Source organism: Nuphar pumila, chromosome 15 (assembly GCF_984573655.1).
Source record: "Nuphar pumila chromosome 15, dmNupPumi1.hap1.1, whole genome shotgun sequence".
NCBI lineage: Eukaryota > Viridiplantae > Streptophyta > Magnoliopsida > Nymphaeales > Nymphaeaceae > Nuphar > Nuphar pumila.
In genome coordinates, this window is record NC_143263.1 from 62,338,084 (window position 1) to 62,363,459 (window position 25,376).

The 25,376-nt window shown below is 38.7% G+C and overlaps 1 protein-coding gene and 1 non-coding gene across 2 annotated transcripts in view; one reads left to right on the forward strand and one right to left on the reverse strand.

Moving 5' to 3' along the window:
* The window catches only part of LOC149815440 (protein ACTIVITY OF BC1 COMPLEX KINASE 8, chloroplastic-like), a 90,081-nt gene that overhangs the window by 32,360 nt on the left and 32,345 nt on the right, over positions 1-25,376 (forward strand). The window contains exons 4-5 of the mRNA XM_089988260.1: positions 19,027-19,147; positions 19,260-19,360. Of these exons, the coding sequence (XP_089844386.1) occupies positions 19,027-19,147; positions 19,260-19,360 (222 nt within the window). The remainder of the gene's footprint in view (positions 1-19,026; positions 19,148-19,259; positions 19,361-25,376) is intronic.
* Positions 18,422-18,546, reverse strand: LOC149815441 (U6atac minor spliceosomal RNA). Its single transcript, XR_016428159.1, has one exon. It is a non-coding gene; the product is annotated as a U6atac minor spliceosomal RNA (small nuclear RNA).

Sequence of the window (25,376 nt, forward strand, 5' to 3'; positions counted from 1 at the left end):
CATTGAGACCTATTCGGAATCCTACTCGGACCCCACACATCTACATGAAGAAGATCAAACAATCCTTGACTTGATGGACTCTGACTGGAGGGAAAAGAACTTCGACAATGTTTTCCCAATTGACATGTTTCACACTGAAAAGAAACTGAGGGAGGAATATGAGGAATGACACGACGAAGTTTTGTCACTGGAAGGTGACCCAAACGATGATGCCACAATAGAGGACTTGAGGATGATGTAACAGCAGAGTGGGCCGAAACCTCTGGTTGGTGAAGGTAATACAGACCACCTTCCTCATAGCCACCACCAATCCTTCTCCCCGTCAGCAAGTCCTGAAAGGTGCATCCCATAGGCTCAAAAATCACTCTACAATTCAACTCTTTTGTCATTCGACTGACTGATAATAAATTTTGTGGAAATGAAGGAGCATGAAGAACATGCGACAATTGAAGAGTAGGGGTAATAGACATGTTTCCCTGCCCTACAATTGGGGAAGAGCTACCATCAGCAAGAAGTACCCCTTTTTGACCTGTCACAGGTTTTAAACTCAAAAAGTAGCTCGAGTTTCCGCACAAGTGACCAGAGGCTCCAGAATCAATGACCCACCTACCACCTTGAGCAGATAGGCCATCACCTGCCGAGCACACAACCTCCGCAACCGAAGACTTCGAATTGGATGATCGTAAAGCAAGGAGCTCGTCATATTCAGCCCTGCTAAGAGTTACACAATCATTGGAGGGATCTGCATCTGATTTAACCACTTGAGCCATAATACAAACTAATGGGCTTGATTCACAAAATGCAAGAGCAACCACACGCGCATACCCATAATCAACAACAAGCCCGACTATATCAAGTTTTGACTTCACCAATGAAATCTGAGAAACACGACCTTCGACTGTTCAGATCCAAACTTCAAATATAATTTTAAAGAAACTTGACCAAAACCTTTCACCTCAACCAAGGATGACTATAGGCTGTAAATCAAGATCACCTCAACCATAGATATGATCCAAATGACTCACTACCACCATAGATATGATCAGAAGATGCAAACAACTACACAACTTTCTGGATGCTCTCATCAAACTATTGAGATGCATATACTCCAGCAAATCAATATTTGAGCAAGCATATCAAGTTGGGAACCTAGGTGTTGGTCTGCAGTAGACGACTTCAATTACACCAAAAACAAATATCAGATCTGAATATGATCTGGCTTAACATAACCACGTCAGCACATATGAACAACACCACAACGATATTAACTGCAGTAACTCACGACCACACCAGATTACATCTAATCACAACATCTTTAACATACCTGCAACGAAGACCGATCTGGTCCACACCATGCGACAATCTCAGAATCACCATGTAACGACCCCAACTCATACCTTTGAAAAAATGCGGATTTTTTTTTTAAGAGTTGCGGAAACCTTCCCAGAGATCTGGGGTCCTCACAGTTTCACTTTCCATTGGATAGCCCAACCACCACAAACGAAATTGCAATTATTATCCATATCAATCAACTAAAACTCTTTTATTAATGAGTAAGAAATTTTAAAGACAAGGTTTTCTTCAACTGAAAGTAAAGTAACAATTGTAGAAATTAAAAGAAGTAAAAGACAAAAGAAAGAGTCATTATGTCCTCTACTGAAGCTGACAAGCCCAAGTATAACTCATCCATCCCCAGATGCATGTCCAACTTCACTGTTCACCATTTCCTGCGAAAAACCAACAAAGTAAGGTGTCAGAATCGAAATTCTAAGCACAGCTACTTGTAAAGAACCCAGGTGAGAGAAAGAACATGGATAAGATTTCATGCAGTGATTTGAGTGAGTGTAGATATAAAGTTTGCAACATTCAAATATCCATAACTACCAATAATTACATAACTCACCAGTCAAGAACAGTAAAGCAGTGTCATATATCAATAACTAAATAATCAAACCTTTCAGCATGATTTCACAAAGTAAATCATATGCTACCACCAAATGATGTCATGATATCAAGAATGATTCAACCATGCATGATCTAATGCATAACAGAAAAATGCATGATTATGTGCAATGCATGATTTCTTCTGTTATCTTTCATTTAAGTTTCATCTTTCCATATGCATGCCCTATTAGATGCACACATCTTTAAGTTTCTCTTTTTTTTAATTACCGTGGCTCGCGGATACACCAAACGGGTACAAACCCCGAGGTCAAGTAGGTTCCCAGGGTAGCTTAACACATAATTTGTATTTTATTACTGGGTTTCAACTTAGCCCTCGACCGATATCAGGAAACAACACCATCCATCGTAACATTAGACCTCCACATCTAATGTCGGGGACACAAGGGACACCCCACGCCCACAAGTGCCACTTCCTTGGTACCATAAACTCACAGCTGTGACTAACACACCACTCCCGGGTAAAGTGGCGGCTCTCCCTAAAACCGTGGCCAGGAGAAGAACCTCAATATCGGGTTCAGGGGCAACAACGCACACGGAGTTTTTGTATCCTCACAGTCTCCCCAAGACCGGATAACTAAGATTCTCATACTCCAAATGAGATATCCCAGAAGGTATATTACACTGTTCTTATTCATTATATTTTTATTTAATTCCATTCTTTAAGTTTGCAACACAATATGCAAAAGTAAAGTGAAAAACCCGCATCCTCCCTTGCGGGGACCCATTCGGGACTCCAGCCCGTATCAACCACTAGAACAATGTAGTAATGTGTCAAACCATCTTATGTGGTTCAAGTGAAGCAGTTAAAAACATATGTGAAAACAAACCAAACCCACGGCTCTCCAGGCCGATGATGGTCTAGTTTGGCCATCGAGGCATCACATCTCAACACAAAAGTAGTGTTTTATTTATAACACTATGCCAAAATGCCAAAAGCATAATGCACTCATGCGATCGTAAACATATGCATGTCATAGTTCATTCATATGCATTTTCAATATGTGTGTGTTACCTACATCACATATGGGTATTAACCAATCCATGGTTCCTTTAAGTGTATGAGTGTACATGTGCAATTTCACATATAAATCAAGTGTACATGTTCAGGAAGAATTAGTAATAATTGAATCATGCTCACACTCATGAATACCATAATCATAACAGTCAAGTGAAAGCATAAACCTCCACGACAAGTGTTTCCAAATGCACATCCATATGTGCCAATATAACCATGGTCATGAAACAACAACACTCACAAGCATGGTTTCAAAGATTCATGTGCAAGGATTCACTTATTTATACCAAAATGCATGTTGTCATTCCTTGATTGATTTTATTATATCATGTGAATACCCATGCATGTAGATTCAAGAAATCAAACATTACTTCCATGATTGCTCATGCCCATGCAAACAACTAGACAACGATATCCCAATCAAGCATAACAATCAAGTCTAAGCATATTAGCATTTTCATAATATACAAGACTTTCCCTAAAAAAAATGAAATGAACATACAAGGCTAGACACACAAGCAATCACAATTGATAATAAGTGTACAGCTGAAAACATGCTATCATGCACATTTTTTAAAACATCAGTCTACATGGACGACCAACACAAGCACTCTAAAACAAACAAGGAATTCTATGTTGTTAAAATGCTCCAAGTTTGATCCATCACAAGGAACAAGCTATACCACGTTAGCCTACACAACCTAAACCACTTATCTAGAAATTTAGTATGACCATAAATTTTATTTTTGAATAACATGAAAAATAACTTTTAAATACTCAAGAATCTTATGTGCATATCATCACTGCAGGTATAATCATCAGGCATGTGGTGCATCCATATTAAGGCCAATTTCCTCTAATTCCCAAGAGTTACTGAGTTTTCGGTGTTTCATTTTTTTTTCTCTCTTCTCAAAATAGCTGCCTCTATACATTGCATATCCTGAATTATCTAATTGCATCAACTGTCCTTTAAGAAATGGTAAAAAGAATACCACTAAATTGACCATGCAACCACCTATTTATGTTTTCAACAAATTTGGATATTAGACAAGCAACTGGACTGATTCATTCTTTAGTGAATCACTAGGTCATGTGTGCCCAGACAGAATTTGATTCACCTCCCAAATCTCATTCGGTGCTTCATAATTCACATTTACTTGTACGCAATCGGTTCTCCTACCTTCAAGACTCATGAAGTTCTATATTGATAAAAATCATCATCTTCTGGTAGAAACCTCTTCTTTCAAGGACCTTCTTGACTACCAGCTTTGCAACTAAAATTTCATTTATATCATGCAGCCTTTCATAAGTCTGGGTGTTATGATTTCAAATTTGAGTATTCAGCAGCAAGTATAGCAGTATATTATCATACTTATCAAAATATGAAGGAATGATATTCAGCAACCTACCACATCAATGTACAGGGCTTAATATGAACATTTCCATAAAACCAACAATTTATTAATCACTAATAACAGAACCAAATTACGCAGGCTGTTCTACCTCCTAAAGACATATGAACTTTTTAATCCAATAGCATAAAAATTTGTCTAAAAGAAACTTCATAACGATTTATATGATGCACATAATGCACATCGTGTAACCTACCCAAGTCAGGTTATACATGACTCTCCCTATGCACATTCAATGATAACGAAACCCCATGCCCTAAGTTGTATACCTAAACAGTATTTAGAATAACCTAGATTCGGGTTATCGGTTCCAAGATCGAAAACCCCCAAAAATCAATTTTATTTTATTTTGATCATGGCAGCCGAATCCCCCAAATCCGATTGAAAATCCCCAAATCAAATTGGGTTGGATGTGTTTTCGTTTTAGAGTTAGGCACAGAAACCCCAACCATAACTAGGGTTCCGAAATGGAGTTGTCAGCTAAACCCCCAAATCGGGTGTCGTTACTACTCAAAACCCCCAAGATTTTCTCCTCTCGAAACCACACGCACGGAATCGAATCCCTATTCGATCCCTCACCCTGCTTCCAAGAAGACCCGTACCTTATTTCTCTGATTTTCCGGCGATCGGAGGCTGGAGATGCGTATGCACGGTCGGCTGGTGTCGCTCCACACTGCTGCCGTGAAGAAGGGAGTGTGGCTGCTGTTTGCCGCGGCCTCCCGGTGGTCGTTGGTGGCCAAAACTCGCCGGCGACCTCCTCTCCTCCGGCGCACGCACACAGACAGAGAGAGCGAAAGAGACGAGGGAGAGAGATGAGGGACTGAGTGGAGAGAGAGAGACGAGTGAAGAGAGTCCCCTCTCCACTCCCTCTTATCGGGCAAGACCCCTCCCCCCTTCACGCCGAGATGGGGGAGGTCGGTTACGCCCTGCGTAACCCCCCCTTCCCCCCTTTCCTTTTTCAGATTCTTGAAACAAGAATCGTGCGGCACGATTCTGTTTCAAGCTTTCCTTTAAAAGCTGGACTCGGGTCCGGGTCCGAGCCTGCGACCTGCGATGCTGGGTCCATTTTAATAATGGACTCGGTTTCGCCCATAAGTGTCGGATCCTTAGTTGGATCCATTGATCCAATTGTGGGTCCGACCCTATATACCAAAATTTATATTTTTTTTTCTTATAAATACTATTAATCATTTATTTAATTAATAATTAATATTATAAGCAAAATTTAACACCCCCATTGGTGGGTTAGTTACGGATTCTTTTATGGATCCGATTATGGTTACGGATCCGAGGCCCAAAATTAGAAAAATACCTATATTCTTAAACGAATAAAATATCAAAAATTGAGGTTATTACACACCACCGACTGCAATCTCATCAACGCCACGACTTCAACACACAGATATCCGCCTGCCAAACCAGTCTTGAAGTGATACAAACCCACACGCAGTCTACTGTTTGCAAATCTGGTCAACTGCTAGCAACTGCAAATTCAGATCTTCTCCGACGTCCCACAAAATACTCAGATCTGAACTCGGCCAAGGTATAGATCTGCTTCTCTTTCTTTATCAGATCTCAGCAACCACAAGCGACACCCAGATCTCAACAACTACAATGTCTTTGGTACTTCAAGCTGAATACTATCCGATCTGATTCCCTTATTAGGTCTTCACCACGATATGCAGATCAGCGACTCTCAGATCTGGTCGACACCCACTTCATACCTCATCACAACATCAAGACCTGTAACCATCAGATCTGGTCTACGACCACTGCAGATCTTCATTACGACGTGTAGATCTGATTTCAGATCTGAATCATGACCGAGGTCAGATGCAAATCTGTTATCAGATTTGTTCCACGCTGTTAAAAAAAAAAACTTCAGACGAACTGCAGATCTGATGTCCTTCACGCTATTTCAGCCACGGCACACGAACTCAGGCACCCAAGCCCGTACGTGGCTCTGATACCATGTTGAAGGAAGGGTGAGATGCGCAGCAACCGAGGTAGAGAGAGAGAGAGAGATCGAGAAAGAGAGAGAGAGAGAGAGAGAGAGAGGACGATTGGAGAATAATAGAACTTGTTATTCAATTAGGGCTAATCTCTATATTAAATAGAGATAGTCCAAGGAACAAAATTACACCCAGGTCCCTCATTAAAGAATAAGATTCAAATAACCTCTAGTTTAGAAAAACTTATTTACTAAAAACATCTTAGTCTCAACAATATGCATAAAAGAAGATACATATACATATATATTTCATATATATGTATATGTATCTATCTACTTATATATATATATAATATATTTATTTCTTGTATTAGCTGTAGGGGTATTTTAGTCATTTTACGCATATTCATGTCGTTCAATATGATTGTAATTCTTCCTTTTAATTTTTCTTATTTTTGTAAAAAAATTTTATCCTTTTTTTATGTACTATTTCTGTACACAGTCAGTAGCTGATTGTGTAGTGTACAACGGTCAGCCACTGACTGATGTACACAGGTAAGAATAAGAGACGTTGGGCTTATTAGAATATTGATTGGATATGGATCCAGTACTGGATCCATATCCATATAGAATAGGTTCACGTTATAATGTATTATGTATTATACATTACTAACCAGGGGCAATCTTGCCATTGTAAAATATTATTGTAAACCTATTCTATATTAATGATGTTTTAGTGCAACACACTAAGATTGAAGTGGCTGCCGATTCCAAGGAAATCCTTTCTCCTCTCTTCCCACTCCTCCTTCTCGGTATTCACGATAGAACTGCCAACCCAAGCAGTTTTAACATGGTATCAGAGCATTGATTAATCTGGGCATAAAAGTGCTCTCGTGAGGGATCGTGAAAGTGTCTGCCAAGCCTTCAGCCGAATCTTTTCCTGCCAAGCCTTCAGCCGAGTCTTTTCCCTCAGCGATAGTGAAAAGGCCAAGCCTTCAGCCGAGTCTTTTCCCTCATCAGCGATCGTGAAAGTGCCAAGCCTTCAGTCGAGCATTTTCCCTCATCAGCGATCGTAAAAAGACCTACTTCACGACCTACCGTGCCTAACATTCAGTCGAGTTCACAGACGAGCTGAGTCTCCTCTTCCTCATCTTCAGAACAGCCGAGTTCCTCCCCTTCAGTCGAGTTTCAAACAGCCACTAGAGTTTTCATTTCAGTTTCAGTCACTAACACTTCAGGCAAGCCGTATCTTCTCGTTGTCAACCAGCTACCAATGGATACTTCAAGCAATTCAGGTCTTTCTTCCAACTTCCTTGAACAACTAGTTTAAGAAAAATTGACTACCAACAACTACCTGACTTGGAAAAGGCAAATTGCTCCTTTTATTCGGAGCCAAGACCTTTCAGGCCACTTGGATGGATCTATTCCTATACCTCCAGAATTTATCATAACCGAAACCAAAGAAGATGGAGGATTGCCGAATACTATTCGTAATCCTGCATTTGTTTCTTGGATGAAGCGCGATCAGGCCCTTGTTGCATACATCACTTCCACATTATCTCAAGAGATATTGATTTCCATTCCTGATGATTGCACATCCAAAGTTTTGTGGGAGGTTTTAGCTCAGACATATTCTCAGAAAGTGTTGTTTCTCAAACGCGAATTTCAGATGTTAAGAAAGGGTGCAATGAGCATTATTGAATTCTTAAATCAAGTTAAAAGCATTACGGACTAGTTAGCCATGGTTGGATATCCAGTATTAGATAAAGAAAAGGTGCAACAAACATTGAATGCCTTGGGATCAGAATATCATGTCCTTGTGACCTCCTTATTGTGCTTACCTACATTACTCAGTTTTGAGGAATTACGCGCCAAACTGCTTCAATACGAAATGACTCTGAAGAGCATGTCTGATACTTCAGCTGGACAATCATCTACGCATGAGGTTCTTGCTACATGAATGATAGTTGATCGAGCACGAGGAGGACGTGGCAGAGGCAGGGGAACTGCCATCCAGGGTGGACGCGGATTACTACCCACACCAAATTCCACAACCAGTTTTTCAAGGAATGTTCCCACATGCTATCAGTGTAATAAACGGGGTCACATCAAAGCCAACTGTTGGTTCAACCCGCAGAATCGAAACAGAACGCAAAATAATAGAAATATTGCTACACCAGGAACTGCAGGTACCTTTCGGGTCAGTGATGATGCTAAGGATCTTCTCTTGTCTGCAATGGCCAACTTGAACTTGAAACAGAATGATGATGGAATATGGTATGTTGACTCCGAGGCAGCGACTCATGTTACTGGCAATGCAGGTAAATTCTCTACTTTGGTTCCCTATTCTGGAAAATCTAATATTGTAACTGGAGATGAGACTCACCACCCTATTTCAAACATAGGAAATGTCCTTATTCCTTTGTCTGAGTCATCTATTTCTTTATCTGATGTCGTTCATGCACCAAATATAAAGAAAAACATTGTCTCTGTATCTAAACTTGTTGACTCTACCAATTCATCTGTGGAATTTACTCCTACTTCTGTCTTTGTCAAGGATCTTCAAACGAAGGAGATGTTCGCTAAAGGAGAGCGACGTGGAAACATGTATGTCTTCAATGAAGATCCAGCCTCCAGTGTCTTGAAGCCCAAGTCTGATCATGTCTCTGAAAATGTCCTAAGTTTATCCAAATGTAATAAGCCAGATCTCTGGCATTCTCGTTTTGGTCATTGTAGTCAAGTCTTTATTGAAAAGTTAGTGTCCAATGGTTTTCTTTCAGAGTCTGTTTCATTTTCATTAAAGAATAAAATGTGTTCCAGTTGTCAAGTTTGCAAAAGTCATGTACTTTCTTTTCATCAAATAAATAAAAGATCTTCTATTCCTTTTGAGGTAATATGTTCTGATGTTTGGGGTCCAACTCCCAATGCTTCTTCTTCTGGAAGTAAGTATTATGTATCCTTTATTGACAGTTTCTCTCGTTTTACCTGGATATTCTTCATGAAACACAAATCAGAGGTTTTTCTTATTTTTCGTCACTTTCATGCCTATGTTAAAAATCAATTCTCCCAAAATATTCAAATTCTCCAATGTGATGGAGGTGGTGAGTATTCCTCCAAAGAATTTTTAGACTTCCTCCAAGATAATGTGATACATCGTAGAGTTTCTTGCCCGTATACTCCACAACAAAATGGAATTGTTGAACGTAAACACAAACATATTGTGGAGAGTGCAATGAGTATGATGCATGGTTGTAATTTGCCCATCAACCTTTGGACAGAAGCTTTTCATACTGCCACTCATGTGATAAATCATCTTCCTATGCCTATCCTTGAAAATCAGTCTCTCTATTATGTTCTCTTTGGTATACAGCCTAATTATGATGAGTTACGAGTTTTTGGATGCACATGTTATGTACATGTTGACAAATCCATGAGAAACAAATTTCAGGACAAAGCCTCTATATGCCAATTTGTAGGTTATGCAGATGAACACAAAGGGTACAAGTGTTATGACCCTATCAATAAGAAGATCAGAATTTCCAGAAATGTTGTCTTTGATGAAAATAGCTTTCCAGAAAATAAAGCCAACTATGGTCGTGAACATGGTGATATGGATGATAATTGGTATAATCCATGGCTCAGTGCTGAACTTATCTCACATGCTGCTGTATGTACTGCTTTGGCTCCTCAAAACATACATGATGAGACGATTTCAGATAAGGTGTCGGAAACAGAATGTCAGAGATACAAAGGGAATGTCTACACAAGAAGACCCAAAGCGCAAACAGATGCACCTGTTGGAGAACACATGACACTCCCCAATAATGTGGAGGCACCAAGAAAATCAAGCAGGATAAGGCATCCAATTGAAAAATGGGTAAGTTACGATAACTTCTCTATGGATTTTCAGATTTTCCTATCCAAGGTTGAAAAACATGAAGAACCACTTGGATTTTGTCAAGCTGTTCAATCTGACAAATGGATTGAGGCGATGAATGAGGAAATAGAGGCACTTCATGAGTGTCGAACATGGGAGATAGTTGGTCGTCCCCCCGATAAAAATGTTGTTGGCTCAAAATGGGTGTATAAGATTAAATATAAACCGGATGGGAGCATTGAACGATACAAGGCACGTCTTGTTGCCAAAGGGTTCACCCAAGAATATGGTGAAGATTACGATGAGACCTTCAGTCCAGTAGTGAAAATGGGAACCATTCGCATTATCCTCAGCCTGGCCATTGAGCATGGGTGGAGCCTTAGTCAGCTTGATGTCAAAAATGCTTTTCTTCATGGGGACTTAAAAGAAGAGGTCTATATGGAGCAACCTCAAGGTTATGCAGAGGGAGACCCAAAAGCATATGTATGTAAATTAACCAGAGCATTGTATGGTTTAAAGCAAGCCTCCCGGTCATGGTTTGAAAGCTTCTCCTCAGAGATTCAGAACCACGATTTTATTCGTTCCCAACTAGACCATTCTTTATTCATATACAGGGATGGAACCACTGTAGTTTTCTTACTTATATATGTTGATGATATAGTGGTCACTGGTAATGCTCCAGAGCGTATTCAACAAATTAAAGTTTTGTTGAGTATGCGATTTAAGATGAAAGATCTTGGAAAGCTAAGGTATTTTCTTGGTGTAGAGGTGGACAGACAAGATGAAGAAATGTCATTAACTCAACACAAATACACTCTTGATCTTTTGGCCAAAGCAGGAATGAAAGATTGCAAACTTGTGCCTACACCCAGTGTTGTCAATCAAAAACTCAGCATTTGTGATGGCGAATTGTATCCTGATGCAACCAAGTATCGCAGTTTAGTGGGCATGTTACAGTATCTTACTTTTACTAGACCAGATATTGTATATTCTGTAAATCAAGTATCTCAGTTTATGCATGAACCAAAGACTGGTCATATGGATGCCGTCAAGCGTATTCTCCGATATCTAAAAGGCACGGTGGGTGATGGACTCAAATATGCTCAATCTTCATGGGCAACACCGAAACATGACATATTGGCCTATACAGATGCAGACTGGGCAGGAGAGCCAGATGAAAGAAGGTCGGTTTCAGGATACTGTGTTTTCATTGGAAGCAATCTTATCTCATGGAGTAGCAGAAAACAGAAAGCTGTGGCAAGGTCTAGCACGGAGGCAGAATATAGATCTATGGCAGCTACCACAACAGAAGTAACCTGGGTTAGGCATCTTCTTACAGAAATGGGAGAGAGTATCTCAAGTTCAACCCTCATGTGTGATAATAGAAGTGCTGTGCAATTTGCTTTCAATCCTGTTCATTACGATCGGACCAAACATATTGAGATTGACCAACATTTCATCAGACAAAAGATAGCAGACAAAGAGATTGAATCGGTCTATGTGCCTTCAGAAGACCAAGTTGCTGATATGTTCACAAAAGGTCTCACAAGTAACCGCTTTTGGTATCTGAAGAACAAGTTGCACATGGTTCAATCCCATGTACAACTTGAGGGAGGGTATTAGAATATAGATCGGATATGGATCCAGTACTGGATCCATATCCATATAGAATAGGTTCACGTTATAATGTATAATGTATTATACATTACTAACCAGGAGCAATCTTGCCATTGTAAAATATTATTGTAAACCTATTCTATATTAATGATGTTTTAGTGCAGTACGCTAAGATTGAAGTGGCTGCCGATTCCAAGGAAATCCCCTCTCCTCTCTCCTCTCTTCCCACTCCTCCTTCTCGGTATTCACGATAGAACTGCCAACCCAAGCAGTTTTAACAGGGCTGACTCCCAACGGCTCTAATTAGAGCTGTTGGGAATCAACCAACAACTCTTATGAGTTGCTAAAGCTTATAAATAAGGGTTGTAAGCCCATTGTAAAGGTAGAATTTCAATAAGGAGTTCTCCTTAAGCTTATAAACACTGTGCATTTATTGCACTTCTTTTGTGGTGTAAAGCTTATAAACACTGTGCATTTATTGCATTTCTTTTGTGGTGCAAAGCTTATAAACACTGTGCATTTATTTTGTGTCTTGAGTATTTGAATTATCAAGTTATTTGATTGTTTGCAAGGATTCTTCACAGGAAGTAGCTTTAAGGATTTGTTGAAGAGCCATGGATATTTGACCAAGTGTCTCTTTGACATCACCTTTCTTGCCTTCATCTTCTTTGGTGGTAGATTCTTTAAGAGAGGCCACCTTAGGCTTGAAAGTTCCATTGAGCTTTGGGCAAGCGGGTTTAATGTGACCCGGCTCATAGCAATGATGACATACAATCATTTTTCTTCCTCCATTGTAGTTTCCTTGTTTACCAAAGTGGGGGGCTTGTAGGTTTTTACATTATTGCCGGGTTTGGAAACGATAATCCCTTCATCAACATTCTTACTCATCCCAAGCCTTGTTTCTTCTTAGGTGATTTCGGCAATAGCATCCTCTATAGGAAAAAAGATGGATCTATGGAGAAGTGATGACCTCACTTGCTCAAATTCGGGACGTAGCCTAAATAAGAATTGGAACAATCGATCTTGTTCCATTTGCTTTTGTCTTAGTTCGACGTCTTCCATAGCAACCCATTTTGGCTCTAAAAGAGCCAACTCATCCCATAGTGGGTTTAAAACACTATAGTAGTCTTGAATACTTGAGTCACCTTGTTTGGTGGTTCTAATTTTTTCTTGCAAAAAATAAGTTCTTGCAAGATCCTTTTGGGTATACATACCCTTCATAAAAAACCAAGCCTCATTGGCTCGACGAAATTTAGCTATATTATCACATACCTTGAGTTCGACGTTGTTCATAAACCAAGCAAGGATTTTTGCGTGATTGCTTTCCCAATCTTCCACTTCCTTTTGATGATTTTTAATGGCTTTGAGGCAAGCATCTCTGATGCAGCGGGAGAGACTGAGACTTATCGATGTAGCGAGATGGGAATCGTCACCTTCACACAGGGGACTGACGATGAACTCGTGGATGCGGTGAGGGATTTGAAGTTGTCACGTTGATGGGTGCCACATTAACGCTCTTTGTTGAGGCGGAGGAATCAACGGTGGTCGGCTAAGGTGCTGACGTTATGCTACTTCTCCAAGGCACAAACAATCGTGCAACATCAAGATACTCAATGAAAATATGACGTAGGGCAACATATGAATCAGTCTGATCAAAGGTTTAATATGAACTCGGTAAGGGGTTACAAGGCTTAACCAAAAACAAAAAACGAGCAAAATAAAAGAATAATAAGGAACGAACTGGCTGGAATGAAAAGCTTAGCAAAAGATAAAAATAAAAAAAATAAGAAAGGCTGCTGCTGAATCAAAGCTGAAAAGAATATAATAATCAACCTCCAAACCCAAGTAAAGAAAAAAGAATGAATGACAGTAAAGGCTGCTGCAACAAGACAAAGAAGATTAATGTAGCTATCCAAAAACTGTTGTAGAAGGCTGAACGTGACAAAGAAAATCACAAAGTAAATAAACAAAAGAAAAGTAAGGGCTGCTGCAGAACGTGACAGAGAAAAAGGAACGCAGTAAAAAAAATACGGTAGCTGAAAACTTTTTGGCCCCCTCCACGCAACCCTAAGACCGGGTTTTTATAGCTGCTGGTGGATCCGGGTCTCGGGTCCAGTCTAGGACCCGGATGGGACCCAAATCGTTGTTCATTTGTTGTTGTGTCTGTGACGTCGGGGACGTTCCGGACCTGCTATGCATCATTCTCCCCTGGTTGGGAAGAAGTCGGCTCTGACGACTTGTTGTCACCATGGTATGCATGGCAACATGTATCGATATTTCTGGACGATTCCAAATTAAAGCCTGTAGATTGGTTTTGAAATTGACCGTCTATACCATCTGCTATGGCACCCCATAAAAGCACAAGCTGAATTTCTGTCCCTCCAGCACGCGGTCTTAAGGGTTTGGCTAGAATCCCAACAATACAAGCATGCTTACCAAAAACTGGACCAGTTGCTGAAAACCTCACTATATCTGCCCCGAATGCATAGTGGCTCTGCTCACCGTCCATACAGAAATCCCCGTTCAGGATCTTGTTCCAAAAAACAAACCCAAACAGCTTCAAAAGATCAATTAATGCTAGAATGTTCAATGTTCCGTAAAGAGGCCTGTCATTCCTCATTGCTGAAACCATAATAATATTATTTGCAGTTAATTCCCAAACCGTTTCGACCAATGGAAGGTCTAAGTAATCAGGTCCCTTTGAATCAGTATCTTCAAGAACACGCATCAGAGATTGTGTCACACCCCCAAACTTGATATTATTTTCAGGATAGGCATTCACACATTTATTATCCATTTTTGGCAACTCAAGATGGTCTATTGTTTGAGTACCATTGTCCTTTCCTTCATTTACCTTTGAATTGTGGAGCAAGGCATGGTTATCTGTTGTTAGATGGGATTCACGCTGAGGGTGCATCGGCTGGCTTGTTTTTCCGAAGATGGGATTCATGCGAGCCGCTGCGCTGTCAACTGGATCTGCTACCGGCGTTGGTGTTGAAAATGCGCGTTGTTCCATCGTTGATTCAAGAACGACCAACCGATCTTCGATTTCATCCATTCGTTTTGACAAACCGGCTACCTCCTTCTCTAGGCGTAGCATATCTTCTTGCATCTCCGTCACCATGTCGAGCATCCGCTTCATGATCTTCTCTCGTGCCTTTCCGTTCGTAGGACCGTTCCTCACCTCTTGCGTCATGCCGTTGACGAAGTATGAGGGGCTGGGCTCTGATACCATTTGATGCAGCGAGAGAGACTAAGACTTATCGATGTAGCGAGATGGGAATCGTCACCTTCACACAGGGGACTGACGATGAACTCGTGGATGCGGTGAGGGATTTGAAGTTGTCACGTTGATGGGTGCCACATTAACGCTCTTTGCTGAGGCGGAGGAATCAACGGTGGTCGGCTAAGGTGCTGACGTTATGCCAATTCTTTAAGGCACAAACAATCGTGCAACATCAAGATACTCAATGAAAATATGACGCAGGGCAACAGATGAATCAATCCGATCAAAGGTTTAATATGAACTCGGTAAGGGGTTGCAAGGCTTAACCAAAAACAAAAAACGAGCAAAATAAAAGAATAATAAGGAACGAACCGGCTGGAATGAAAAGCTTAGCAAAAGATAAAAATAAAAAAAAATAAGAAAGGCTGCTGCTGAATCAAAGCTGAAAAGAATATAATAATCAACCTCCAAACCCAAGTAAAGAAAAAAGAATGAATGACAGTAAAGGCTATTGCAACAAGACAAAGAAGATTAATGTAGCTATCCAAAAACTGTTGTAGAAGGCTGAACGTGACAAAGAAAATCACAAAGTAAATAAACAAAAGAAAAGTAAGGGCTGCTGCAGAACGTGACAGAGAAAAAGGAACGCAGTAAAAAAAAATACGGTTGCTGAAAACTTTTCGGCCCCCTCCACGCAACCCTAAGACCGGGTTTTTATAGCTGCTGGTGGATCCGGGTCTCGGGTCCAGTCTAGGACCCGGATGGGACCCAAATCGTTGTTCATTTGTTGTTGTGTCTGTGACATCGGGGACGTTCCGGACCTGCTATGCATCAATCTCCCTCAAGAGTCTTTTCTTGTCCACCTTCGATCTTTGTGAGCTTCAATTTAGGTTTCGGAATGGAACCCATAACACACCCCCAAAGTTTCTTGCCTTTGAGGTTGTTCTCCATTGCCGATGCCCACATCATGTAATTCTTTCCATTGAGTTTGAATGATAGATCGATTTTTGCTTCCATAATGCCACCAAGAAGTGAGAAGGAGGACAATAGATGAAAAGTATACGTACCACGCTTCTTCCACTAAGAACCGAGTGGCTCTGATACCATGTAATGAGATATGCGAAAATACAAAGAGTGCTATAAGCACTTGCAATGTCTTACAATGGACAAACAAAAGAGACAATAGCCAAGTCCGCAAAGGGACAACACATACACAAGCCTTGAGATAGGCAACAATATAGAAGTCTCTTTATTGAAAAGAGAGAGAGAGCTCTCAAGCATACATCAATACAAAGGGGTTCACCCCTATTTATACAAGAGGAAAGGAGATGAAGGGAGGCCACAAGGGCCTCAAAAGGTGCGCCAAAAGGGGGCTCCCATAGAGTCGTTGGGCCCAACGGTCACAATTGTGACCATTGGGGGTCCCAACGATTCTATGGTGGGCCCCTTTATGTGGCTTAAAAAATAAAATAAAGAAAAACAAAAAATAAAATAAATACAAAAAAAGAAAAAAGAAAAAAAACAAGTACCCCTATCGGGTACTGTGTGAAATGACTATAATACCCTTATCAAGTATTATGGTGCAAAACACACACACACACACACACACATATATATATATATATATATATATATATATATTTTAACAGCTGATATGGGGATCAACATTTTAGGAGCATCAAAGATGTGTTGCAACAACAAGAGCTTTATCTACATTGTCATCACAACACTTTTCACAAAAGAACAAATCACATCGAGATGGACTGCCACTATGTTTGAGAAGAATATCTTCAAGGAGTCATCGATCTGCCCTATGTCACATCTGAATACCAGCTGACAGATTTTTTTACCAAACCTCTCTCTGCTCTTAGATTTCATTTTCTCTTAGGCAAACTTTCGGTCATCGTACCTAAGCTTGAGGGGGAGTGTTAAATTATACACACACACACACACACACACACACATATATATATATATATATATATATATATATATATATAACTCTTGTTGACTTGGAAGCCAACGGCTAGATTTCTAGTTGTTGGGGCTCTTGTCCCCTCTCTCTTAGTCTTCTCTCTTTCTCCCTTTTAGGTTATTCTCACTTCCTCTTATATATATAGGGGTCCATCCTGCTTGTAAAACATGCTTCTTGCATACTTGTTCTTCAAATAAAAACATTATTTTTTATCTTTTGTGTATGCCCTTAGTGGAACTTGTAATTGTGCTCTTAGTAGCACTTGTGATTGTGTTCTTGGTGGCACTTGTGTTTGTGTATTTTGCACTTGTTGGTGGATTCTTCGTTCGTGTTTGAAGGAGCTCAACCTCTCTTTACAAAGTCCACATGACACATGTAGCAGACTTTTACTTGTTGCCGTCCCGTCCCAGTATGCATTAGTTGAGTTGTCTTTCCTAGTTCATTAACCAACTACTCAAAACCATATATATAAAATCCAGACAGTGATTTATGTCTGTAATGTTGATATCAGCACTATAACGTCAAAAGACTCAAAATGATGTGTGTACAATGTAGTCTGCTAACATGTTAACTTTAGATCATAAATATTTAAAGTTGATGGAATGTATTTGAGTATGCATAAATGTGATAACCAGTGACAATTACTGGGAAAACCATTGAGTGGATTCATCAGCTACACAGGGAACTTGTCCAGGGTCAAAAGCCTCTATTGCTTTCTTCCTAGTCTCATTCAAGACTTGTGGGGTTAGTTATTGGCCATGAGCTAACACTGTTCACAATATGTGGTTTAGGGCTGGGAAACTAGACGAGCTGCTCGTGGCTCAGCTCCTCTTCATCTTGTAAAGAGTTCATTCGAACTCGTGAAATAGGCTTGGCAAGCCAAACACAAACAAAAGTGTTTGGCTTTTCTCAGCACATATAGGTTCATTAACTAGTAAATTTTACATAAATTTATATCATAAAATGTAGATGGTTGAAGTGTTTGGATTACAAGCAATAAGTTTGGAGTTCAAATCATGTTGCTTACAACCTTGAAACAATATATTATTTTGTAAAATAATTCAGTTTGAGCTTAGTTCAGTAGGTTTAGAGTCCAAATTCTATACTTTCAGCTTTGAAAAATGCACTTTTTTGAACGAGCAAGCTTGAACTCAGCTTGTTTAGCTTGGGCTCGTCATGAGCTCGATTCACCATAAGAACAAACCAAGCTCGAACACCTTCTGTTTGGTTTGTTTGGCTCACTTAAGTACAAGAGAAAAATGCTGAAGTGGTTAGCAACTATCTTAATGCTTTAGTGACCACTTCTTGTCAACATCAATCTGCATCAAAATTTTCTTTTGTTTCCTTTTTTTTTAAATTTTTTATTTTTATTTTTGTAAATGGGAAAAAGTTGGGTAAAGATCCATTGGAGTGGGTTAGCCTTAACCATGCGTGACAACATGAAGACCTAAGGTTGTTCCTGTCCGTGTCAGGGAAGATGCCAAATCATCTCTCCTTTCAATGAACACAATATGCTTCAAGTTAGCATAAGATTTGCAATTGAAAACATCTTGACAACAATAAAAGTTCCAGTTATTCATATTTTAAGCATATGCTAATGATAAATGATAAAATGGGCTGGATTCATAATGTAGTAAAACATGAAAGCAGAAGGCAATTCAAGGCCATGAAATTCTAGATATGATGCTTTTCTTCAATCATAAATAAGTCGCTAGTTGGTTATTGTGAATGATGTGCTAATGATGTCACAATTTTGCATAAGTATGGTTGAACAGAAAGGTCATCATGAGTAACTTACCAATACATGCACAGTTCCATTTCTATTATCATGATTAACCATTTTTTATTATGTGCTTCCTTTCCTAATTTACTTCATAGCTAACTTTGATTCTTTCAACTGAAAGCAGTAGAATAACATAATTGTTGAACTTGATTCATGTCGAACGTTGCTGCTGATATTAAGAAATTTCTTTCCTGGATGATTTCAGGATCAAGTACCTCCTTTCCCATCAGAAACTGCAGTATCCATCATTCAAGAGGAACTTGGGGGAACTGTTGATATTCTATTTGATAAGTTTGACTATGAGCCAATTGCTGCTGCAAGTCTTGGTGTGTTAGAGTTTCTTTAAGTCTTTTTGAATGCTTTGAGTTATTCATTCTAGTGCTTTTGTTATGCTGTAGCGTGCATAAAATTTTCAAATACTGAATTTGTAGTACTCAGGTCAGGTGCACCGTGCAAAGCTTAGAGGCCAAGAAGTTGTGGTTAAAGTACAAAGACCTGGCCTTAAGGATTTGTTTGATATTGATCTGAAGAACTTGAGGGTTTGTATTCCAACTCTTTCTTGTATGTTCAGTTCTACTCTTAGATTTTTCACATTGATACTTGTTTGTTCTTAATTACAGGATATGTTACATTTATCATTTTGATCATTGTTTTGATAATCAATAATATAAAACATTTTTTTATTATAATAAAAGCAATAGGTATAAGCTTCACAATATTAAGGGAAAATGGTGGCATTATAAAAACTGTTGCATGTTTTCTTTACTTTGTAGAGATGATTATTTTACTATGTTGTGGTGCAACAGTATGCCATGTACTTAATATGTTCTTCAAAAGATCAAGAGTATATTTTTATTATGACAAGATCATCTCATCTTTCTTTCTATCAACTTCTACGCAAAGAAAATATTTTAACTTCCCAAGATCTTTCATCTTGAATCTTTCTCCCAATACACCTTTAATTTCCTTAATATGTTCTTCAGAACTTCCTGTGATAATTATATCATCAACATAGATAAGCAGAACAATTATGTAACATTTACCTTTGTGAATAAACAGTGAATGGTCGAGATGTGATCTGAAAAACCCATGTTTTTGTATCTCTAATGGAAAACTCTCAAGCCATGATCAAGAAGCTTGTTTGAGACCATAAGTCGCTCTCCTTAATTTACAGACAGTCTCTTGGATCTTTCTCATTGTATCCTTGTGGCTGCTCCATATAAACTTCTTCCTTCAATTCTTCATGTAGGAATGCATTCTTGATATCCAGTTGATTTAAAACTCATCCATGGTTAACAACAAAAGATAACATTACCTGGATTGTCCCCATTTTAACTACGGGACTGAAGGTCTCATCATAATCAAAACCATGTTCTTGTGTGAAGTTTTTGGTGACAAGTCGAGCTTTATATCTTTCTATACTTCCATCGGTTTTATATTTGATTTTATAAACCTATTTTGACCTAACTACGTTCTTGTTTAGAGGTTGTTTCACTATCTCCCAAGTCCTACATTCATGTAGGGCATTTATTTCTCATTCATGGCTTCAACCCACCTTCTACTTTAGGATGCTTGAGTATAGGAACAAGGTTCAACTTGCTTTTTAATTCTTGTGAAAAACGCTTGATGGCCAATGCTGAAATTTTGATAACTGACCCATTTCTGAACTGGATGTCGAATCTTGTTTGACCTTCTAATTTCAGGCTGGTTGTGAATCATATGACTTTTATCACTTTGAGGGTTTTTATCTTCTTCTGACTGACCGTGAACCGATAGTGTTTCTCCTTTGATAGATGCACCCATCTTTAAATCTACCATCCATGACCTGATCACAGTCTTCTGGATTTTGTTGAATTTTCTGATGTTTACCTTGCGTATCAGCATGTTGTCCCTGGGTTTCAGCAGACTTCTCTTGGATGCTTACATCACTGTTTGCCTGGGAGTACAACTCATCACTTAGCCAAGGTGAGTAATACTCTTTCCTAGCCGAACCTTTAATAGAGGAGCTTGGGGATTCACTCGGCTGAAAAGAAGTTTCATCAAAAATAACATTTCTGGATATTCTAACCTTCTTTTCCTTAATGTCATAACACGTGAAACCTTTATGATCATCAGAGTAACTAATGAACTTACACATATAAGCTTTAGGATAAAACTTATTTATCAATGTATCGTCCACATAAACATAACAAAGACAACTATAGGCATGTAGCATGTTGTAATCTGGATGCTTACCAAGCAGAACATAGTAAGGAGATTTGTAATCCAGAATTTTCATTTGAAGCCTGTTATAACACACACAGCATAATGAAAAGCATCAGTCCATAACTAAAAAAAAAACCCAAACTTTCTCTAATACCATGTAATGAAACTCAAGTGCACAAGAGAGATGTCACAAGGGGCTATAAAGAGTGCACAATCGTACAAGTAAGAAGTCACTAATGGATAAGATACAAACAACCACAAAGGGTTAAGCCCAATGCTCACAAGAGGAACAAGAACACATAAAAATAATCAATAATGTATTGAGAAAATGCTAAGAAAAACATTAAATAGGAGAATGGTTAACAACCCCTATTTATACAACTTTTAAGAACCGTATGGCTCTGATACCATGTAATGAAGTATGCGGAAATATAACAAATGCTTAAAGCATTCACAATGTCCTACAATGGACAAGAGAGAGAGAACAAGAGAGAAGTCCACTATGGGACAATACAACAAGCCTTAAAGGCAACACACATAAAAGAATATGAACTTTATTAGAGAAGAGCTCTAAAAGCCTTAACAAATACAAGGGGAGAGTCCCCTATTTATAGACAAAAAGTAGGCAAAAAGGAGAGGCTAAAAGGCAAAAGAAGGGGGGGGCCATTGGGGGCTCCCCATAGAGTCATTGGGAGCCCCCAACGGTCATAAATATGACCATTGGGGGTCCCAACGATCCTATGTGGGACCCCCCAATGTCAAACAAAAATATTTTTTAAGAAAAAAAAATAAGAAGACAAAAAAGGATATTTAAATAAACAGTTGTTTCTATAAAAAAAACTATGTGAAATGACGAAAATACCCCTATCGGGTATTTTATATATATATATATATATATATATATATATATATATATATATATATATATATATATATATATATATATATATAATTACATATATTTTAAGAGGAGCTCCCATAGTCGTTGGGAGCTCTCCAATGGTCATATTTATGACTGTTGGGAAGGGTCCCAATGACTCTATGGTTAATGACCATAGAGCCCTTGGTCAAACAGTGAAAAGAAAAGAAAAATAAAAATAAAAAAAAGGCAAAAACAGTCCATAGTGGAATGTTCAAATCACAAAGGGTAAAAAGACAAAAATGCCCCTAGTGGGCATGACACATTACAAAACAACAAAACTATATATATATATATAGGTAAATATTGGCTACTAATGAAAGTACATAACTAATGAGTAGAAATCACAGGTGCATTAAAAAAATAATGATTTTTTTGTATGTCAAATGTTATGGATGTGATCTACATGGTTTGTTTAGTAGGAAACTTGTTTTGAATCATGTGTTTTTGACAAGTAATTAGGTTTTTAAAGAGGTCCAAAAATCAACGGCCTACAATGTGTCAAAATTTCATAACTCAAAAGATCACATTTTTATATCACAAAAGCACGATCCAAAGCTTGATCCTTAGCAAACAATCCATGTTGAACACATCTGTATGGTTAAATTGAGTCGATACAACTTGCACCTATGATTTCTAGCTCATTAGTTCTCTACCTTCATTAGTAGCCAATATTTACCCTATATATGTACATTTTAACAGTAACCACATTCTCTAAACTGCATACCAGTGTCTCCCTCTCATCTACATGCCTCAATCCAAGATCAAAGCTAAGATACATTTGAAAGTTATGAGTGAAAAGACGTCATTCACGACTAGGTCTGGATCTCAGGATCCTGACCCAATTTGTCTTGTTTATTAAAACACATGCTCATTAATGGCATGCTGTAATTTTAGTATATTATGTAATGGGTATTTTCGTACCCTAATTACTGTACTTGTGCATACTTAATGAGAAGCATAAACCGTATACCCTATTGGGGTTTCTTCTGCAGCCATCAGAGCCTCTCTCTCCTCTCTCGTCGCTTTCTCACATGGTTTCAGAGCGTTGATCCTCTCTCCAACGTCTTCTTCCAAGGTATTCTCTTTCTTATTCTTCCTGAATCTATTGAATCTCTCAGCCAACATATTCTGCAAAATATTTTTTTCAATCAACGTATTCTATTTTTTCCTATTTCTAAAATTTGCATCCCTATTCCTAAAGCCTCCATCTAATCTCTCGCTTTCCATATCTAATTGTCACCCACCATTAATCGTCACCCTTATTCTAAAATCTGCATCTCACCCACCATTTGCATTTTCTTTTCTTCTCACACTGTTTGACGTGTTTTCATATGGTCACGCAAGAGCAAATCTTTTGTGTGATTTCATAAGTTGATTCTCATTTTCTTCAGAAAAAGTAAGGTCAGATTCAGATTTGAGTAAAATATCAGATCCCTTTTCTTTATATTTTAGAATACCGTTACATCCAAAAATCAGATTCAACTCTTTGCATTTTTTGAAAAGAAAAACACGTTACATCCAAATAACGTGTTTTTGTTTTGCATTTCATTGACTGATCTTTATTCAGATTAGTTTACTGCATAACTTCGGTTTCTGTCTCGGGTCTGCTGTAAAAAAAAAAAGGCAATCGAGTTCCGAGTTCTCTGAAATTACGTATTTGTTCTGACTTTTATTTTTGAGTTTTATTTCTGACTTCTTTTGTTCTACTCCAGTATTGTTTCTAATTCTATCTTACTTCCGCCTTCAATCACTTATGGATTCTTTTTCTTCTTCTCAATCTGGCCTCTCTTCCAACTTTCTTAGCCAACTTTTATCTGAAAAACTGAACAACTCCAATTTTCTCACCTGAAAAAGACAAATCATCCCGTTCATAAGAAGTCAGGATCTTTCTGGACATCTAGATGGCTCTGTTTTTTATCCTCCAGAGTTCATATCACAAGATGGCAAGACTGGGGAGGGTGACACTTCTATTACTTTTGTCAGAAATCCAGAATATATATCCTGGATGAAGCGAGATCAGACTTTGGTTGCTTACATCACTTCTACCCTGTCACAAGAGGTGCTTGTGGCAATCCCAGATGACTGCACAGTTATGCAGTTATGACATCGTCTTGTTCAGACGTATTCTCAAGTTTCTCAGGCTACAATTTTATTTTTAAAGAGTTTCAAATGCTGAGAAAGGACTCCATGACTATCATTGAGTACTTAAACAAAATGAAAACCATCACAGATCAGTTGGCCATCGTGGGTTGCGTGGTCAGTGACAAAGATATGGTGCAACAAATTTTGAGCGGGCTGGGACCCGATTATCATATGATGGTTACTTCCTTGCTGTGTTTGCCAGACTTACCTACATTTGAAGATCTTCTTGCTAAGCTCTTACAGTATGAGATGACTTTGAAAGGATTATCTAAAGGTAATCACAACCCCATTGGAGCCCACGATGTTCTTGTTACAGGATTCACCTATAGTCGAGGACGTGGCAGGTATGAATCTCGAGAAAGAGGAGGTCAAGGAGCTCGTGGAATATTACCTACTCCCAGTATGCCTCCTAATCTGCAAAGGCAGAGGACAATACCTACCTGCTTTCTCTGCAACAAAAGGGGGCATATAAAGGCAAATTGTTGGTTTAACCCATAAAATAGAGGAAAGCAATTGGAGACAAGAAAGGAAACATATACATTGAAAAATAGTGGAGAAGTCAAAGAACTGTTATTATCTGCCTTGGCTGAATTAAATATCAAACAGAATGATCAAGACACTTGGTATGTTGATTCTGGTGCAACCACTCATGTCACTGGTGATGCTGGTAAGCTCCTAAATCGTGTTCCTTATGTTGGTAGAAATAGTATAGTCACTGAAGATGGGTCTCACCACCATATTTCGCACATTGGAAATTCTGTAATTCCTATGTCCAACTCTTCTCTTGCTCTTTCAAACGTCATTCATGCTCCTAATATCAAGAAAAATATTGTTTGTCTCTAAGCTTGTAGATGACATTAATGCTTTAGTTGAGTTTACTCCTTTCTCTGTTTGTGTTAAGGATCTTCACACGAGGGAAACATTCGTTGAAGGAAAACGACAAGGGAATATGTATGTGTTCTAAGAGAATCCTTCCTCTCGTGTTCAGCCTGTTGACTCCATCTTGAAGCTCACATCATCATCTCCAGTTCCTCCTGACAGTGTTTTTAATCTTTCTAAATGTATTGAGCCGAATTTTCGGCATGGTCGTCTGGGTCATTGTAGTAGTAGTTTTATTGATAAGCTTGTTTCAAGTAGTCTTATTTCTAAGTCAAGTTTAAATTTAAGTGTCGACAATAAAAAATTTTCTAGTTGTCTTCAGTGTAAGAGTCATGTTCTTCCTTTTCATTCCATTAATAAAAGAGCTTCAAGACCATTTAAGATTATATGTTCTGATGTTTGGGGTC